Source organism: Chiloscyllium plagiosum, unplaced genomic scaffold (assembly GCF_037043375.1).
Source record: "Chiloscyllium plagiosum isolate Xiang-an unplaced genomic scaffold, Cpla_swu_hap1 HiC_scaffold_47, whole genome shotgun sequence".
Taxonomy (NCBI): Eukaryota; Metazoa; Chordata; class Chondrichthyes; order Orectolobiformes; family Hemiscylliidae; genus Chiloscyllium; species Chiloscyllium plagiosum.
Window position 1 is genome coordinate 4,674,885 of NW_028270185.1, and position 12,761 is coordinate 4,687,645.

The 12,761-nt window shown below is 41.3% G+C and overlaps 2 protein-coding genes across 2 annotated transcripts in view; one reads left to right on the forward strand and one right to left on the reverse strand.

The window, feature by feature from the left end:
* Positions 1-2,144, forward strand: part of clip3 (CAP-GLY domain containing linker protein 3) — a 66,369-nt gene extending 64,225 nt beyond the window's left edge. The window contains exon 14 of the mRNA XM_087984015.1: positions 1,442-2,144. Within this exon, the coding sequence (XP_087840141.1) occupies positions 1,442-1,472 (31 nt within the window). The 3' untranslated portion in view covers positions 1,473-2,144. The remainder of the gene's footprint in view (positions 1-1,441) is intronic.
* Positions 1,715-7,067, reverse strand: LOC148135982 (homeobox protein goosecoid-like). The gene is made up of 3 exons (XM_087984016.1): positions 6,791-7,067; positions 5,313-5,494; positions 1,715-1,933 (listed from the first exon to the last, which is right to left on the reverse strand). Exons 1-3 carry the CDS (start codon positions 7,065-7,067, stop codon positions 1,790-1,792), a joined length of 603 nt encoding a protein of 200 aa, XP_087840142.1. The 3' UTR covers positions 1,715-1,789.
* Between the last annotated feature and the right edge of the window lie 5,694 nt (positions 7,068-12,761).

The following is a 12,761-nucleotide window of genomic DNA, read 5'->3' on the forward strand; positions in this document are numbered from 1 at the left end:
AACAGAATTTGTTTTTCCCAATTGGCCATTTGTTTTTTCCTTATTCGGTTCTTCCTGTCCCAGGAGTTTACAGAGAGAAGAGATTGCACCAGATCTGGATGGTTCAGATGGGTCTTGCCCTGATATTTTGTATTCTTCCTGGTGCTATAGATACCATGAGCGTTTGTGAAGTTTTCTATTCTCAAGGTAATTTTAGGGCCTCGACAGTTAGTCTTTGTGGCTCTAGGGAGAATTAACCTTTTTTTCTACCTGTTAATTCTTACATTTTAATTGTGGAGGTTTGGTAGTAGGAGCAGGAGAGAATATTATAGCTCCTGAAATCAGATAAGCTGAGAATGTGATCTGGAATACTTGTCACTTGGGTGAGTACTAGAGGGAGAAACCATAGATGACACCTTCAACAGAGGAAAAAAACACCAGTGAAATGAGAAGGAAAAATGTATGGATTATTCAAGACAAAATAAAATAAAGAACTGCAGATGCTGCAAATCTGAAACAAAACAGAAATTGCTGAAGTGACTCTGCAGGTCTGGCAGCATCTGTGGAGAGAAAGCAGTTAATGTTTGAGCCCAGTGACCTTTCTTTGGAACACTAGCCTCAAAATGTTAACACTGCTTTCTCTCCACAGATGCTGCCAGACCTGCTGAGTTTCTCAAACAATTTCTACTTTTATTCAAGCCAAAATTCATTGATGTTCACGAAAATGTAAAGAAGGAATGAATGCAAGATGTTCCTGCCTTTGTAGACATTATATAACTCATTGAAGAGTTTTCCTGTAGAAGTATGTTTATAAATTACATTTCCCATTTCTGCTCTGGAATTTATTACCTATCTGTACTGGATTTGTGAGATTGTACAACCAAATGCAAAATAAGGCAGTTGTTTAATGAAATTGAAGCTTCAGAACTTGTTATTGCCATGTCATATACTAGAATGCATAGATTACAAACTAATTCCAGCTCCCATGGAGCTCTACAGAAAAGTTTATATTAAGGTTAGAGTCTTTTCCGAATCTACAGCAGCCATTATATGGTGCTTTCAGTAGCCCCCTGGTCGTTGCAAAGGCTGACCATCACAGGCCAAACCTCTCACATTATACACAAGGAGGTGGACAAACAGCCACTGTGACACTTAAAAACATTTCACTGAGAGGACCATTAACAAAAACTTTCTGGGGAACATAACAATCAATAAAACTTCAATAGTATAGTGACAAAGAGAGTCTTGCGTATTGGATCCATGACCAAACAAAGACAATAAAATTAAATATTTGTATATAAATATACAGCCATGAGTTCCAAGAATTTAGACACCATTTGATTAGTTGACTAAGATTAGAAAGATCTTGGGTTTTCCCGGACAGTTTATAGCTTTACTCGCTCTCTAGGTTCAAGAAAATTAATCCATATTCTCCAAAATTATTTTGTTTTTATTTTTGCAGTAGAAAAATATGTGCTACGCAATTCAACTGAATCTGCTCAAAGGAAAGTTTGAAACTTAAGCAAGTTGATTAAGGTGGGTCTCCATATGGATGAGGTACAAAATAGGTAAGACTACTTCAAATTAAACTATGAAAGTAGAACAATAGGGCAGTTTCACATTGATGCAAAGTTACTTTAGGGAAAAATTAGGAGTAAATGGTGGAGGCAGGAGATGGTTCCTCTGAATGATCATTTATAGATTGTATACAAAAGTCTTTTTACATTTTGCTTCCCTAAGATTTAAATAAGATTGAGAACAACGGGGTATTTCTGCATGTGTATTGTAGTAGTCCCTCTGTGCTGAGCTGTCATGAATTGATGTCGCTGTGCAGTAACTGTTTAGGGCATTCTTCCACTGTCTCTGTGCTGTTGCACTCACTCGAACTGTCCAGCTGCTGCAAGAGAGACATCTTTTCTTTCCTCACCTTTGCTCGACGGTTTTTGAACCAGACCTATATAAATATGATGAGAGTTAGAAATAAGGACACTGAAACAATTACAATTTGTATTTACATAGCATATCTTTAACATAATATAACATCTCACAGAGTTTCCCAAGAACCAGATATGGAAAGTGACAGCGGACAACCAAAACACAATCAAAGAGTTAGGATTTAATGCTAATTTAAAAGAAGAAACGTGAACTGGAGAGATTTGGGCAGGGAATTCAAGGGCTTATGGTCAATGTGGATCAATTCCAACTGGGGATGTTGGAGAGGCCAGAATTAGAGAAGTGCAGAAACCTTACAACGTTTCTGAGCTGGAGGAATTGCAGGGGTAGGGAGGGGTAAGGCCATGGAATTGAAAACAAGAATGGAAGATTGGGGGAGGAATCATTTCTCACTGAGATGCTAGTTTTTCCTCCCACAGTCCAAAGATGTGCAGGTCAGGTGAATTGGCCATGCTAAATTGCCCATAGTGTCAGGTGTATTAGTCAGAGGGAAATGGGTCTGGGTGGGTTACTCTTTGAAGGGTCGGTGTGGACTGGTTGGGCCGAAGGGCCTGCTTCCACACTGTAGGGAATGTAATCTAATCTAATCTAATTCTCTCTACAATCCACTGTAAAAGTGCTATCTTTTTGGTGCCTTTCTCCATTTTCTAAAACATGGTTTTACTTGCATTTGGATGTGAAAAAGGATCTTGTGGTGCAGTAGTAGCATCTCTACCTCTAGGCTAGGTAGTCCAGCTTCCAGTCCCTCACTCTTGATTTGTGTAACATCATTTCTGAACAGGTCAATTAAAATAACTATAGGAACAATAGGGCCAATGGCAGAGGACAGGATGGGGAATGTAGTAATTAAACTGTGAGGTAAATTGACCAGGCAGTGTTGAAGAACACATATCATTGTGTTATTGGATTAGCAAATTTGGTTGATGGCTCAACCGCATCTCCATACAACAGATCCAGCTCAGCAGGTCATTTAGCTGGTGACTCGCAATTTACTGTAAACCTGCTCACATCTTGACTATCATGAAATAGTATATTAATCTCTAAACCCAAACTTTTCAGGAATTAATATATTTGTTGGATGTTTGTTTGTTTGGTTGAGACTGCAGGACCAGAGCACCCATGACTTGGATCTTCACATGAATCAAGACAGTAACAGGTGCAGGAGGCCATTCAGCCCATTTAAATTCACCCATATTGAAATAATTCACCAATTCTCCCCTTACATGTGCTTCTCCCATTGATGTAAATAATTGTTTCTTATTAATCAATTCCAGAATTTCCTCTTCCACGACATCATTTTGTGCATAAGGCAGTTTTCCTGATGTCTGTCTTAAATTAACCTTTTAATTTGAATCTATCAGCCCCTATCAGCCCTGTACTACTCTTTAAAAAAGTAATACTCTGGTTCTACTTTTTCCATTCTCTTACTTAATCTTGTTCAGCTCTCAGCTCCTGATTTGTCTATTTCCTGCATTGCCACAAAATTACCATTTGTCGTGTACTTTCAGTATCTCCAGTCCATTTGTCATGAATGATCCCATCATGTCCTTCCCCAGTATCTACAAATATACATGTTCAATGGAAGTCATTGGATACTAGGCTGATAATTATCTAAGCTGAAAATGTGTTGCTGGAAAAGCGCAGCAGGTCAGGCAGCATCCAAGGAACAGGAGAATTGACGTTTCGGGCATAAGCCCTTCTTCAGGAATGAGGAAAGTGTGTCCAGCAGGCTAAGATAAAAGGTAGGGAGGAGGGACTTTGGGGAGGGGCGTTGAAAATGCGATAGGTGGAAGGAGGTCAAGGTGAGGGTGATAGGCCGGAGTGGGGGTGGGGGCGGAGAGGTCAGGAAGAAGATTGCAGGTTAGGAAGGCGGTGCTGAGTTCGAGGGATTTGACTGAGACAAGGTGGGGAGGGGAAATGAGGAAACTGGAGAAATCTGAGTTCATCCCTTGTAGTTGGAGGGTTCCTAGGCGGAAGATGAGGCGCTCTTCCTCCAACCGTCGTGTTGCTATGGTCTGGCGATGAAGGAGTCCAAGGACCTGCATGTCTTTGGTGGAGTGGGAGGGGGAGTTGAAGTGTTGAGTCACGGGGTGGTTGGGTTGGTTGGTCCGGGTGTCCCAGAGGTGTTCTCTGAAACGTTCCGCAAGTAGGTGACCTGTCTCCCCAATATGGAGGAGGCCACATTGGGTGCAGCGGATTCCTCATTTCCCCTCCCCACCTTGTCTCGGTCAAATCCCTCGAACTCAGCACCGCCTTCCTAACCTGCAATCTTCTTGCTGACCTCTCCGCCCCCACCCCCACTCCGGCCTATCACCATCACCTTGACCTCCTTCCACCTATCGCATTTTCAACGCCCCTCCCCAAAGTCCCTCCTCCCTACTTTTTATCTTAGCCTGCTGGACACACTTTCCTCATTCCTGAAGAAGGGCTTATGCCCGAAACATCGATTCTCCTGTTCCTTGGATACTGCCTGACCTGCTGCGCTTTTCCAGCAACACATTTTCAGCTCTGATCTCCAGCATCTGCAGTCCTCACTTTCTCCTCCTTGATAATTATCTAACCAGATTATAATGTATTAAAATTGTGTTTGACTCAGTTTACCTTTGTAAAATTAATCCTTTCTCATGGTCAATAAATTTTATGTTGTCTGAAATTAGAATATTAGTGTACAACAATCATGAGGGGGCTCTTGTGGTAGTGTCCCAACCTCTGAGCCAGGAAGGCCTGCTTTCAAGTCCTACCTGCTCTAGATGTGTGTGATAACATCTCTGAACAGATTTGATTAGAAAATACTGACAACATCCCACTGCTTTAATATGTTATAATCACCTTATTCAGTGATGTTATTACACACTCTGGAACAGACAGGACTTAAATGTGGGCCCCCTGGCTCAGAGGTAGGGGCACTACACTGCAAGAGCCTCCAGTCATTGCTCTTTTCTTTCTGTAGCAATAGTTTCTTTCTTTTCTCTAAATCCAGATGAGCTCTTACATACAAGTGAACATTTTCTTTCCCATCACCAAATCACCCTTGGTCTTTATTCACCTTTTAACCACTACTAGTAAATCACTTTGTTTTCCAAATGGTTAATTTATGTGAAAAGCCCATTCAGGGCAATGCAAACCCTCAAGGGGGAGAGGAAGGGGGAGGAGAAGAGGCTAAATTGGAATGGAGTTGGAAGAGGAGATCTAATTACTGCTCTAAGAAACCTTTCGAGGGTGTTGGGAGGAGGTGTTTAAATTGGTCACTGAAGTCAAAAACAGGCAGCAACCAATTAGCCTGTTGTAAATACTGACTTGATCATCTACAACCATTTAAACACTGACTACAATTGCTGTTTCCCAGTAGTTTAGCCACCCTGTAACTGGAGGATTGGTACCTTGATTGTTTCTTCGGAGAGGTGGCTGTTCCTGGCCAGTGACTCCCTGGTGCTGCTATCCGGGTAGCTGGTCTTGTTGAAGAGGTTTTCCAGCTCCTGAAGCTGTCTGTCTGTGAAGACTGTCCTGTGTCTCCGTCTCCTCTTCTGAACTTGGCTCAGCAAGTGCCGCCCTAGCTGTGGCACAGCAGCAGGACTTGAGACACCTGGGACAGGGGCATTACACAACAACGCTTGCATTTATATAACATCTTTAATTTGGTAAGCTGTCCCAAGAATTTTTACTGGATTGTTATCAAGCAAAATTAACATTGAGCCATGTAAGGCTTTTTTCAGAACAGGTAAACCATCTGCTTCAAACATTGGCCAGTGAGAGGATTTGAGTTGGTGGCTAGAGAATTGGTTTTGTCTGCTGAGAATTAAAGCAGCATGCAAAGAATAGGAGAGAGAGTTCCCTGTGTCTTTTCTCCCAGCACCCAAAACAGAGAATCTGATATTTGTTTTTCATTTGACGGTTGATGGAATCTTGCTGTGCACACACGTTTTTTTACATAATAACACTGAATGAACTTCACAAGTAATTTCTGTTTTGGACATGTTACTGATTGTAAGCGGGGGTTTTATGAACACTGACTATTTTTTTAAATTTGGGAGCTGACAAATGATTATTTCCTTGATGCAAATTAAACAAGCAGCATTGGAAAGAGTGTATTAAATGAGATTGGGTCATGAACTGCAGTTTGAATCTTGACAGTAGCTTCTGATTTAAGATGAGAAAATGGAGCTGGGAACTGTGAAATAGAGTCAAACTCCACTGTTTGTTTTTTATTAAGCTAATGTACAGGCCAAACTGCTTCAGTGACTGTACATAAAGATATTTTTATGAATAAAATATATTTTTGAAATTAAGGAAAAGGGAAGTCTGAGAATTACTTGCAAATTTCTTCATTAAATCCACTTGATTGGGTACCGTGTGGAACAGACCAAGTAAATCCCTGATTCAATATCTGCCCTGACATCAGTTAGCATGGCACAGCCACTGTAATTTGCCTCAGAAAATCTTGATCAAGACCGAAGCTCCTCTTTCTGATTATTAAACCTCAACATGCTTTAACATTGCAGGAGGGCAACACAATTGTGAAGAATGCTGACATTCACTGTCTCATCCTGTATCGAGTGCAAGCTGCTTTAGTAAGAGCTGCAGTTAGGTCTGTGTAATCATAGTAAGAGGTTGGGAAGAAAATTGGGATAATTGAAACTAACCCATCCACGTGGAAAAAAGATGATTTTGTATCTGCCCTCTGTCTCTGATTTTGGGGAAATCTGTAACCAGGTACTTCTGATGAAAATGACCTTGATTGACTCTCCTCTCCCATAATAACACACAAAATCAGTTACCACACTTCAGATCCTAATCTAAAGCCTGTACCTCCTAAATTAAATGAAGTTTACTATATTAAACCGTTCAAATCACATTGTGTTACCTGTGTGTCTCAGACAGTAATGTGGAGAGGGCTGGTGGACCCAGTCTGAATAGCATGATTGCCTTTCCATGTGTCCACAGTAAAAGTCTTCATCAGTTGGTACTGACCGTGGAGCTGAGTGAAGTCCAGAATAACCGAGATTGTGCCAGCTGGGCAGAAAGCCATTCGCAGAATGGAGTAGGAGTGGGCAACACTGCCAGAGGAGTTGACCAGAAGGACATTTGGTGTCCTGGCTGGACAGAATACTGTCAATACTGAAATCACTGGCAAACATCAGAATCTGGTGTGCACTGTCCTTCCAAATGTCCACTTCCAACCATAGATGAGATGTTCCCTTGTGATCCTAAATTGTGAAATGTCTCACTGGGTTTATATTCCTTTCACTTGAAGGTGAGTTCTCCCAGACTATCCCCCGGCACTTATCCGACAGATCTCCTGTGTATTCATACTTATCAGTCAGATCAGACGTTTCAAACTGTGATCGGCTATTGTTCATTCAGAACTTGTGTATTTAAGAAGAAGACGCCTAATCTGAAAGCAGTTAGGGACATCAAATCTTCATTTCTGCACAACTATAAATATAGTCATTCCAAACCTCAAGACCTGATTTGTTACAAAATTCTTTCTTATTCAGAACATGTATATACTGTCACAGATTAGAAAACATAGGAATAAGCTTTTGAGCTTTGATCGGGTACCTTTCTTTCTTGAAAGTTTCAAACACAGTATGTAAACTTTAACAGGTTTGATTGGAAGCACACTAGCTTTCGGAGCGACGCTCCTTCATCAGGTGATTGTGGAGGGCTCGATCGTAACACAATGTTTGTGGAGGGCTCGATCGTAGTTCTGTGTTACGATCGAGCCCTCCACAATCACCTGATGAAGGAGCGTCGCTCCGAAAGCTAGTGCTTCCAATTAAACCTGTTGGACTATAACCTGGTGTTGTGTGATTTTTAATTTTGTACACCCCAGTCCAACACCGGCATCTCCGAATTATGTAAACTTTGATTTTGTAGATAGGGCACTTGGTTTGCTGCGACATGACATTTTTGTACAGACTGCTGCATTATTTTTTTCCATTCTATAACAACCCTGTGAATCTCCACACCCATTACAGTTGATTTTAATCTTTCAGTGATTGACTGGAGGACTGTATGGATTGCAGTGGGAACCGGCAGCCAAAGAGTTATGCCCCCAACCCCCTGCACTGAACATCAAACGTGTCCCAGGCCAGCTCACTTGTTCGAGGCATGTCGTTCAAGCTGGGTAGACCTCCTCTTGCACACTCTCTCTTCCCTCCCTCCCCCAAAATCAAAATTATTTACAGTCAGGCCACAGTTACAAAGTAAAGGGAGAATGGGAGTGGCCAAGCTTATTTTGCAGATCCCAATCCCAGGTTTTGCAGTTCTGGGACCCACACACATATTCCACCACTTCACCTGTGCCCCTTCTGTTTCATTCTTGTGGAGTTAGTTAAAACAAGACCAGTGCTGGCCTATACTAGTAACTGTTTGCTTTATTTCTCCATTATAAAGTGACTGCTCTGCAAAAGCAAACCTTTTGACAGTTGACGATAGGTTTAAGGTGAAAAAGATTTAAAAAGGACCTGAGGGGTAACTTTTTCACACAGAGGATGGTCCACGTATTGAACAAGCTGTCAGAGGAATTGATGGAGGCTGGTACAATTACAATATTTAAAAGGCATCTGGATGGATATATGAATAGGAAGGCTTTAGAGGGATATGGGCCAAATGCTGGCAAATGGGACTAGGTCAGATTTGGATGTCTGAGCAGCGTAAATGAGTTGGACCGCAGGATCTGTTTCTGTGCCGTACTACTATAGACTGTAAGTCCTGAAATTGTTAAAAGGGACTGCATTAAATGTATGCTTTTCTTATTTCCATGACCGTGAAAACTGAAATAATTCCCAAGGTGTAGTCTGGCAATATTTGACACAGAAGCAAAGATGGTTTTAGCTGACTAAAAGTTTTTTCAATGTTAAGCATTGTTGAGCATTTCAAAGGAGAGAGAGAGTCAGGCAGAAAGATTTAGGGAGGACATTCTAAACTGAAGCATAGGGCCTCAGAGAGCTCAATGTATGTTCACCAATGGTTGGGCTGAGGTATTGAATCATCTTGTGAAATGATGTGTGATTAAGATATTTGATAATTATGCACAAGTAGAACTTAGTTTAAGAGACACACAGAACGATTCATTTGGGCTTTGCACAGATTCTGAAGCAATGCATTCAGGTACTAGACCTACAAATAAAGCAGAGTTGAAAAGTGAGGCACTGGAAAAGCACAGCAGGTCAGGCAGCATCCGAGGAGCAGGAGAGTTAACATTTCATGCATACACCCTTCACAAACAATGCAGGTGAGTATGTAGTATTCTCTTTGCAACCAGTTTTCATATACTTTTGGAAATAGCTATCAAACATTACTTCACAGGCACTTGTTGTTCATGAAGTGTGCAGTGATTTGTCTCCCAGTGATTCAGTGGTCAGTCCTTACCAACCAGGATGCCACAAATATTTCCAAAGGGTTCCATGCAATTTTTAAAGTAATTTGAAAATTGTACCATTTCTTTCAATGTATATTTTTGCATTTCATAAAAAGTAGTTTTTAACTTTGCTTTCATTTTTGTTTTATAGTGTTAACTTGGTGGGAGGGAAGAAGGGAGAGGACTGCAGTTAAATAGAATTTCACAACATATGAAAGGATTTCTTAACCAGGTGAAGATAATGTATACTGTGCTGAACAATAGACAAATCCATAAGTTAAAGAGAGGGTTGATCCTGTCATGTTGTTCCCCGAGCAGACAGTCAAAGTCATTTGGCAGAATGCCTCATCGCCAGAACTTTCCAACAGGCACCAAGACACCACTTGGCTGGTGGTGAGAAAGGTGCTGCCCATCAGATCCTTCATGTCTGCCTAGACTCTCTCAGCCATCACACGCTGCCCTAGAAGTGGCTGTGCTAGTGAAGAGACTGTCACACAGCTCCTTTTGCATTGTGCCTTTGCAAAGAAGGTCTCAAGAAAGATGCAGTGGTTTTGGTCAAGGTTCATTCTGAGCAGTTCCATGACATGGGACTCTGTGCTGTACAGGCTCTTCCTCAGGATGCACACTGAGACAAATATCAACTGCGTCTGGAGGACCATTAATTTGGTGAAAGATGCTCTTTAACTTGTTGGTCTTCACGTGCAAGAAGGTGACCTTGACCAAGTGTTGCTGAAGGCACATTCCAAGAACTACGTGCTGAGGGATATACTAAAGCATGGGCCAGCTGTTGCCAAGGAGCAATGAAAAAAAGGCCACTGTCTGAGGTGTTTCTTATAACAGAACTCCATTTAGTTGTCAGATCCCCTGTTGCCTCATAAGTAAATATTTCCTTCTTGCATGAATTAAAAATACCCTTGTTATTTGCAACTGCACAGTAACTCTGTGGGATGTAAAATTCCAATGTATCACTTGTGTTTCTTTTTCATCTTTGGAAAGATTATACAGAATAGAATGAGAAGCTTTTTGTCTGTACCTATAGATTTTTTGTTCTGAATAAAGTTTTTTTTGCACTAAAGAAATCAGTGGCTCCTGACATTTATGATATTACATTCAGACCATTTAGGCGCTGAGTTGTCTTGTTGAATCACTCTTAATAGGGTCTGCTGGTCTGATACCTGATATGGCAACAGGATTTAAGCAGAAATACTTGAAACACATGAGACAGTCATGATTTGACTTTAAAATAATATTTCTAGATAAAAAAAAGACTTGCCAGATGCAGAAGTAGACCATTCGACCCCTCAAAGCTGTTGCAATAAGCTGTTAGTCAATATCAACTTGTACCTGATGGGGTTCTTTAAGCAGAACCTCCGTGCTGCCCTTACGTGGTGATAACCAACTGACCCACAGGTTGTTAATTTAGCCTAGGACTTGTAATGTATTGATTATAAGAGAAGGCTAATTTGGAACTCATGGAATGTGGGTGTAACTAGCAAAGCCAGCATTTGTGGTCCATTCCTAATTGCTCTTGGGCTGAATGGCTACTTAGACCATTTCAGAATCGACTTGATTTCTTGTGGAATCTCAGATTTCCTTCTGTGAAGGATTTTAGGGTGGGTTTTTACAACAAGCAGCAGTAGCTCTTATCATGCCTGGCTTTTTAAAAATGTCTCAGAGTTTTTAACTAAATTCCATCTACTGTGGCAGCTTCCAAATAATGTCCAAAAAATGTTTGCACAGGCTGCTCAATTACTAGGCTGGTGATATTAATTACCCGACCAGGCTTCCAGTGAAATTATAGAAGAGGTCAAACAGCATGAGGGTTTAAAAGGATACATATTCGTGGCGACAGTGATTTTAACTCAGTGTGGTGAAGTGAGATAATATCATTGTAGGTTTAGAGAAAGTTTACAGCATTTTATAGTTGTAAAGATATATGATCTACACACAAGGGAGGATTATTATGGAATGCCCTACCGCGCTAATCACTCGCCCTCACTGTGTAATAATGGTTTGTAGCAAGTGTTAAAATCCGTCTGACACAAGACAACAGGATGTGAGATTTTTTTTGAAAGTTTACAAAAGGGATTCACTGGGGAGTCCAGATGGGAAGAGGAAACGCGAATGAAAAAGGTGTGAGATGGAGCCATGAGCAGCGGGAGGCAGCTGAGCGCATTTACACCTGGAAGATGCTCGGTCGTTTTTGCAGAAAACTTGTGCGGGTTGCTCTCGGCCCAGCTCAGAAAGACACCAGCAGCTTTAGTTTGGGGGGGGGGGGGGGGTTTGCCTCTGATGAGAACCATGCGCCGGCTGAATGTATTGACAATTAAAATGCTAAAACTGACTCTATGAGACAGTCACTGGCATAGGCAAACAATAAACAGATAAAATTCAACAATGGAAACTAACGGTAATGTGCTGCGTATTCAAGTGTGTTGTAATTTTTTAAAGGGGTCAGGGTGGGAGATGAACTTGATTTTGTATCGGCATATACCTTACCGTCAATAAAGTACTTTAGAAAAACAGGCAATTTGCAAAAAGCAATACTAATTTGGTAACCACTGGTTCATCTCTTATAGCGGCTGAGGGGCATATATCGGAAAGGAAATAAAATGCAGAAATCGAAAAACACTCCCCTTCATTTAGGAGCACCCTGGAATCTTTTATGTCCATCTGAAAACGTTGACGGAGCCTCAGTTTAGCGACTCAATCCAAGTGACAACACATCATACAATGCAGCTCTCGATCAAATCTGCACTGAATTACATGTTTACAGTCTCAGTATAAGATTTGAACCCATGATTTTCAGGTCCCAGAAACAGGGGGTTGGGGGGGGTGAAACACTGAACTAGGCTGACCCTCAAACATTGGTATGAGCAACAGTTCTCTGTGGCTGGACTGACACTTGCCAAGCACTTTTTGCTGATTCCCTAATGTTCTGAAAGACTGGGAAAGCCAATACACAGAGTCACTTGTGACTGTTGAGTCACTTGTCCTGCCAAGGCCCAATAAGGCTCAGGGTCAAGGGCTGAAAAATGTGATTACAATAGGTGGTTGTTTCCGATCAGCAGAGACACAATAGGGTGAAGGGTCTTTTCCCGCCCTGTAGACTTCTATGATTTCAGAGGTAGCCAAGTCAACTAAGTGTGGACTGAAATCACAGAGGCCCAAACTGCGTAAGGATGGTAAGTTTCTATCCTTGATGAACTCTATAATGTTGAGAATGAATTGTTACAGTGTAGGAGGCCATTTGGCCCTTTGCATTTGCACTGAGCTCTCCAAATGGGCATTTCACTTGGAGCCATTCTACTGCCTATAACCCAAAACATCATCTCTTTTTGAAAACACTTTTTGAACCTGCCTTCACCACATATTCAGGTAGTGCATTCTAGACCTTAAGCATTTTGCTTAATGAAGAAGTTTTTTCTCAACCTTCCTTTAGCTTTCTAAATCAATAATTTTAAAT

What these genes read in the sequence shown, in the direction of transcription:
- LOC148135982 (XM_087984016.1), bottom strand. Translation starts at nt 7,067, where the DNA reads ATGTTTGCCAGTGATTTCAGTATTGACAGTATTCTGTCCAGCCAGGAC. An exon ending in CTGTCTGAGACACACAGGTA is followed by an intron (nt 5,495 to 6,790) that starts ACACAATGTGAT and finishes GTCCTGCTGCTG; the next exon opens with TGCCACAGCTAGGGCGGCAC. An exon ending in TCTCCGAAGAAACAATCAAG is followed by an intron (nt 1,934 to 5,312) that starts GTACCAATCCTC and finishes ATATTTATATAG; the next exon opens with GTCTGGTTCAAAAACCGTCG.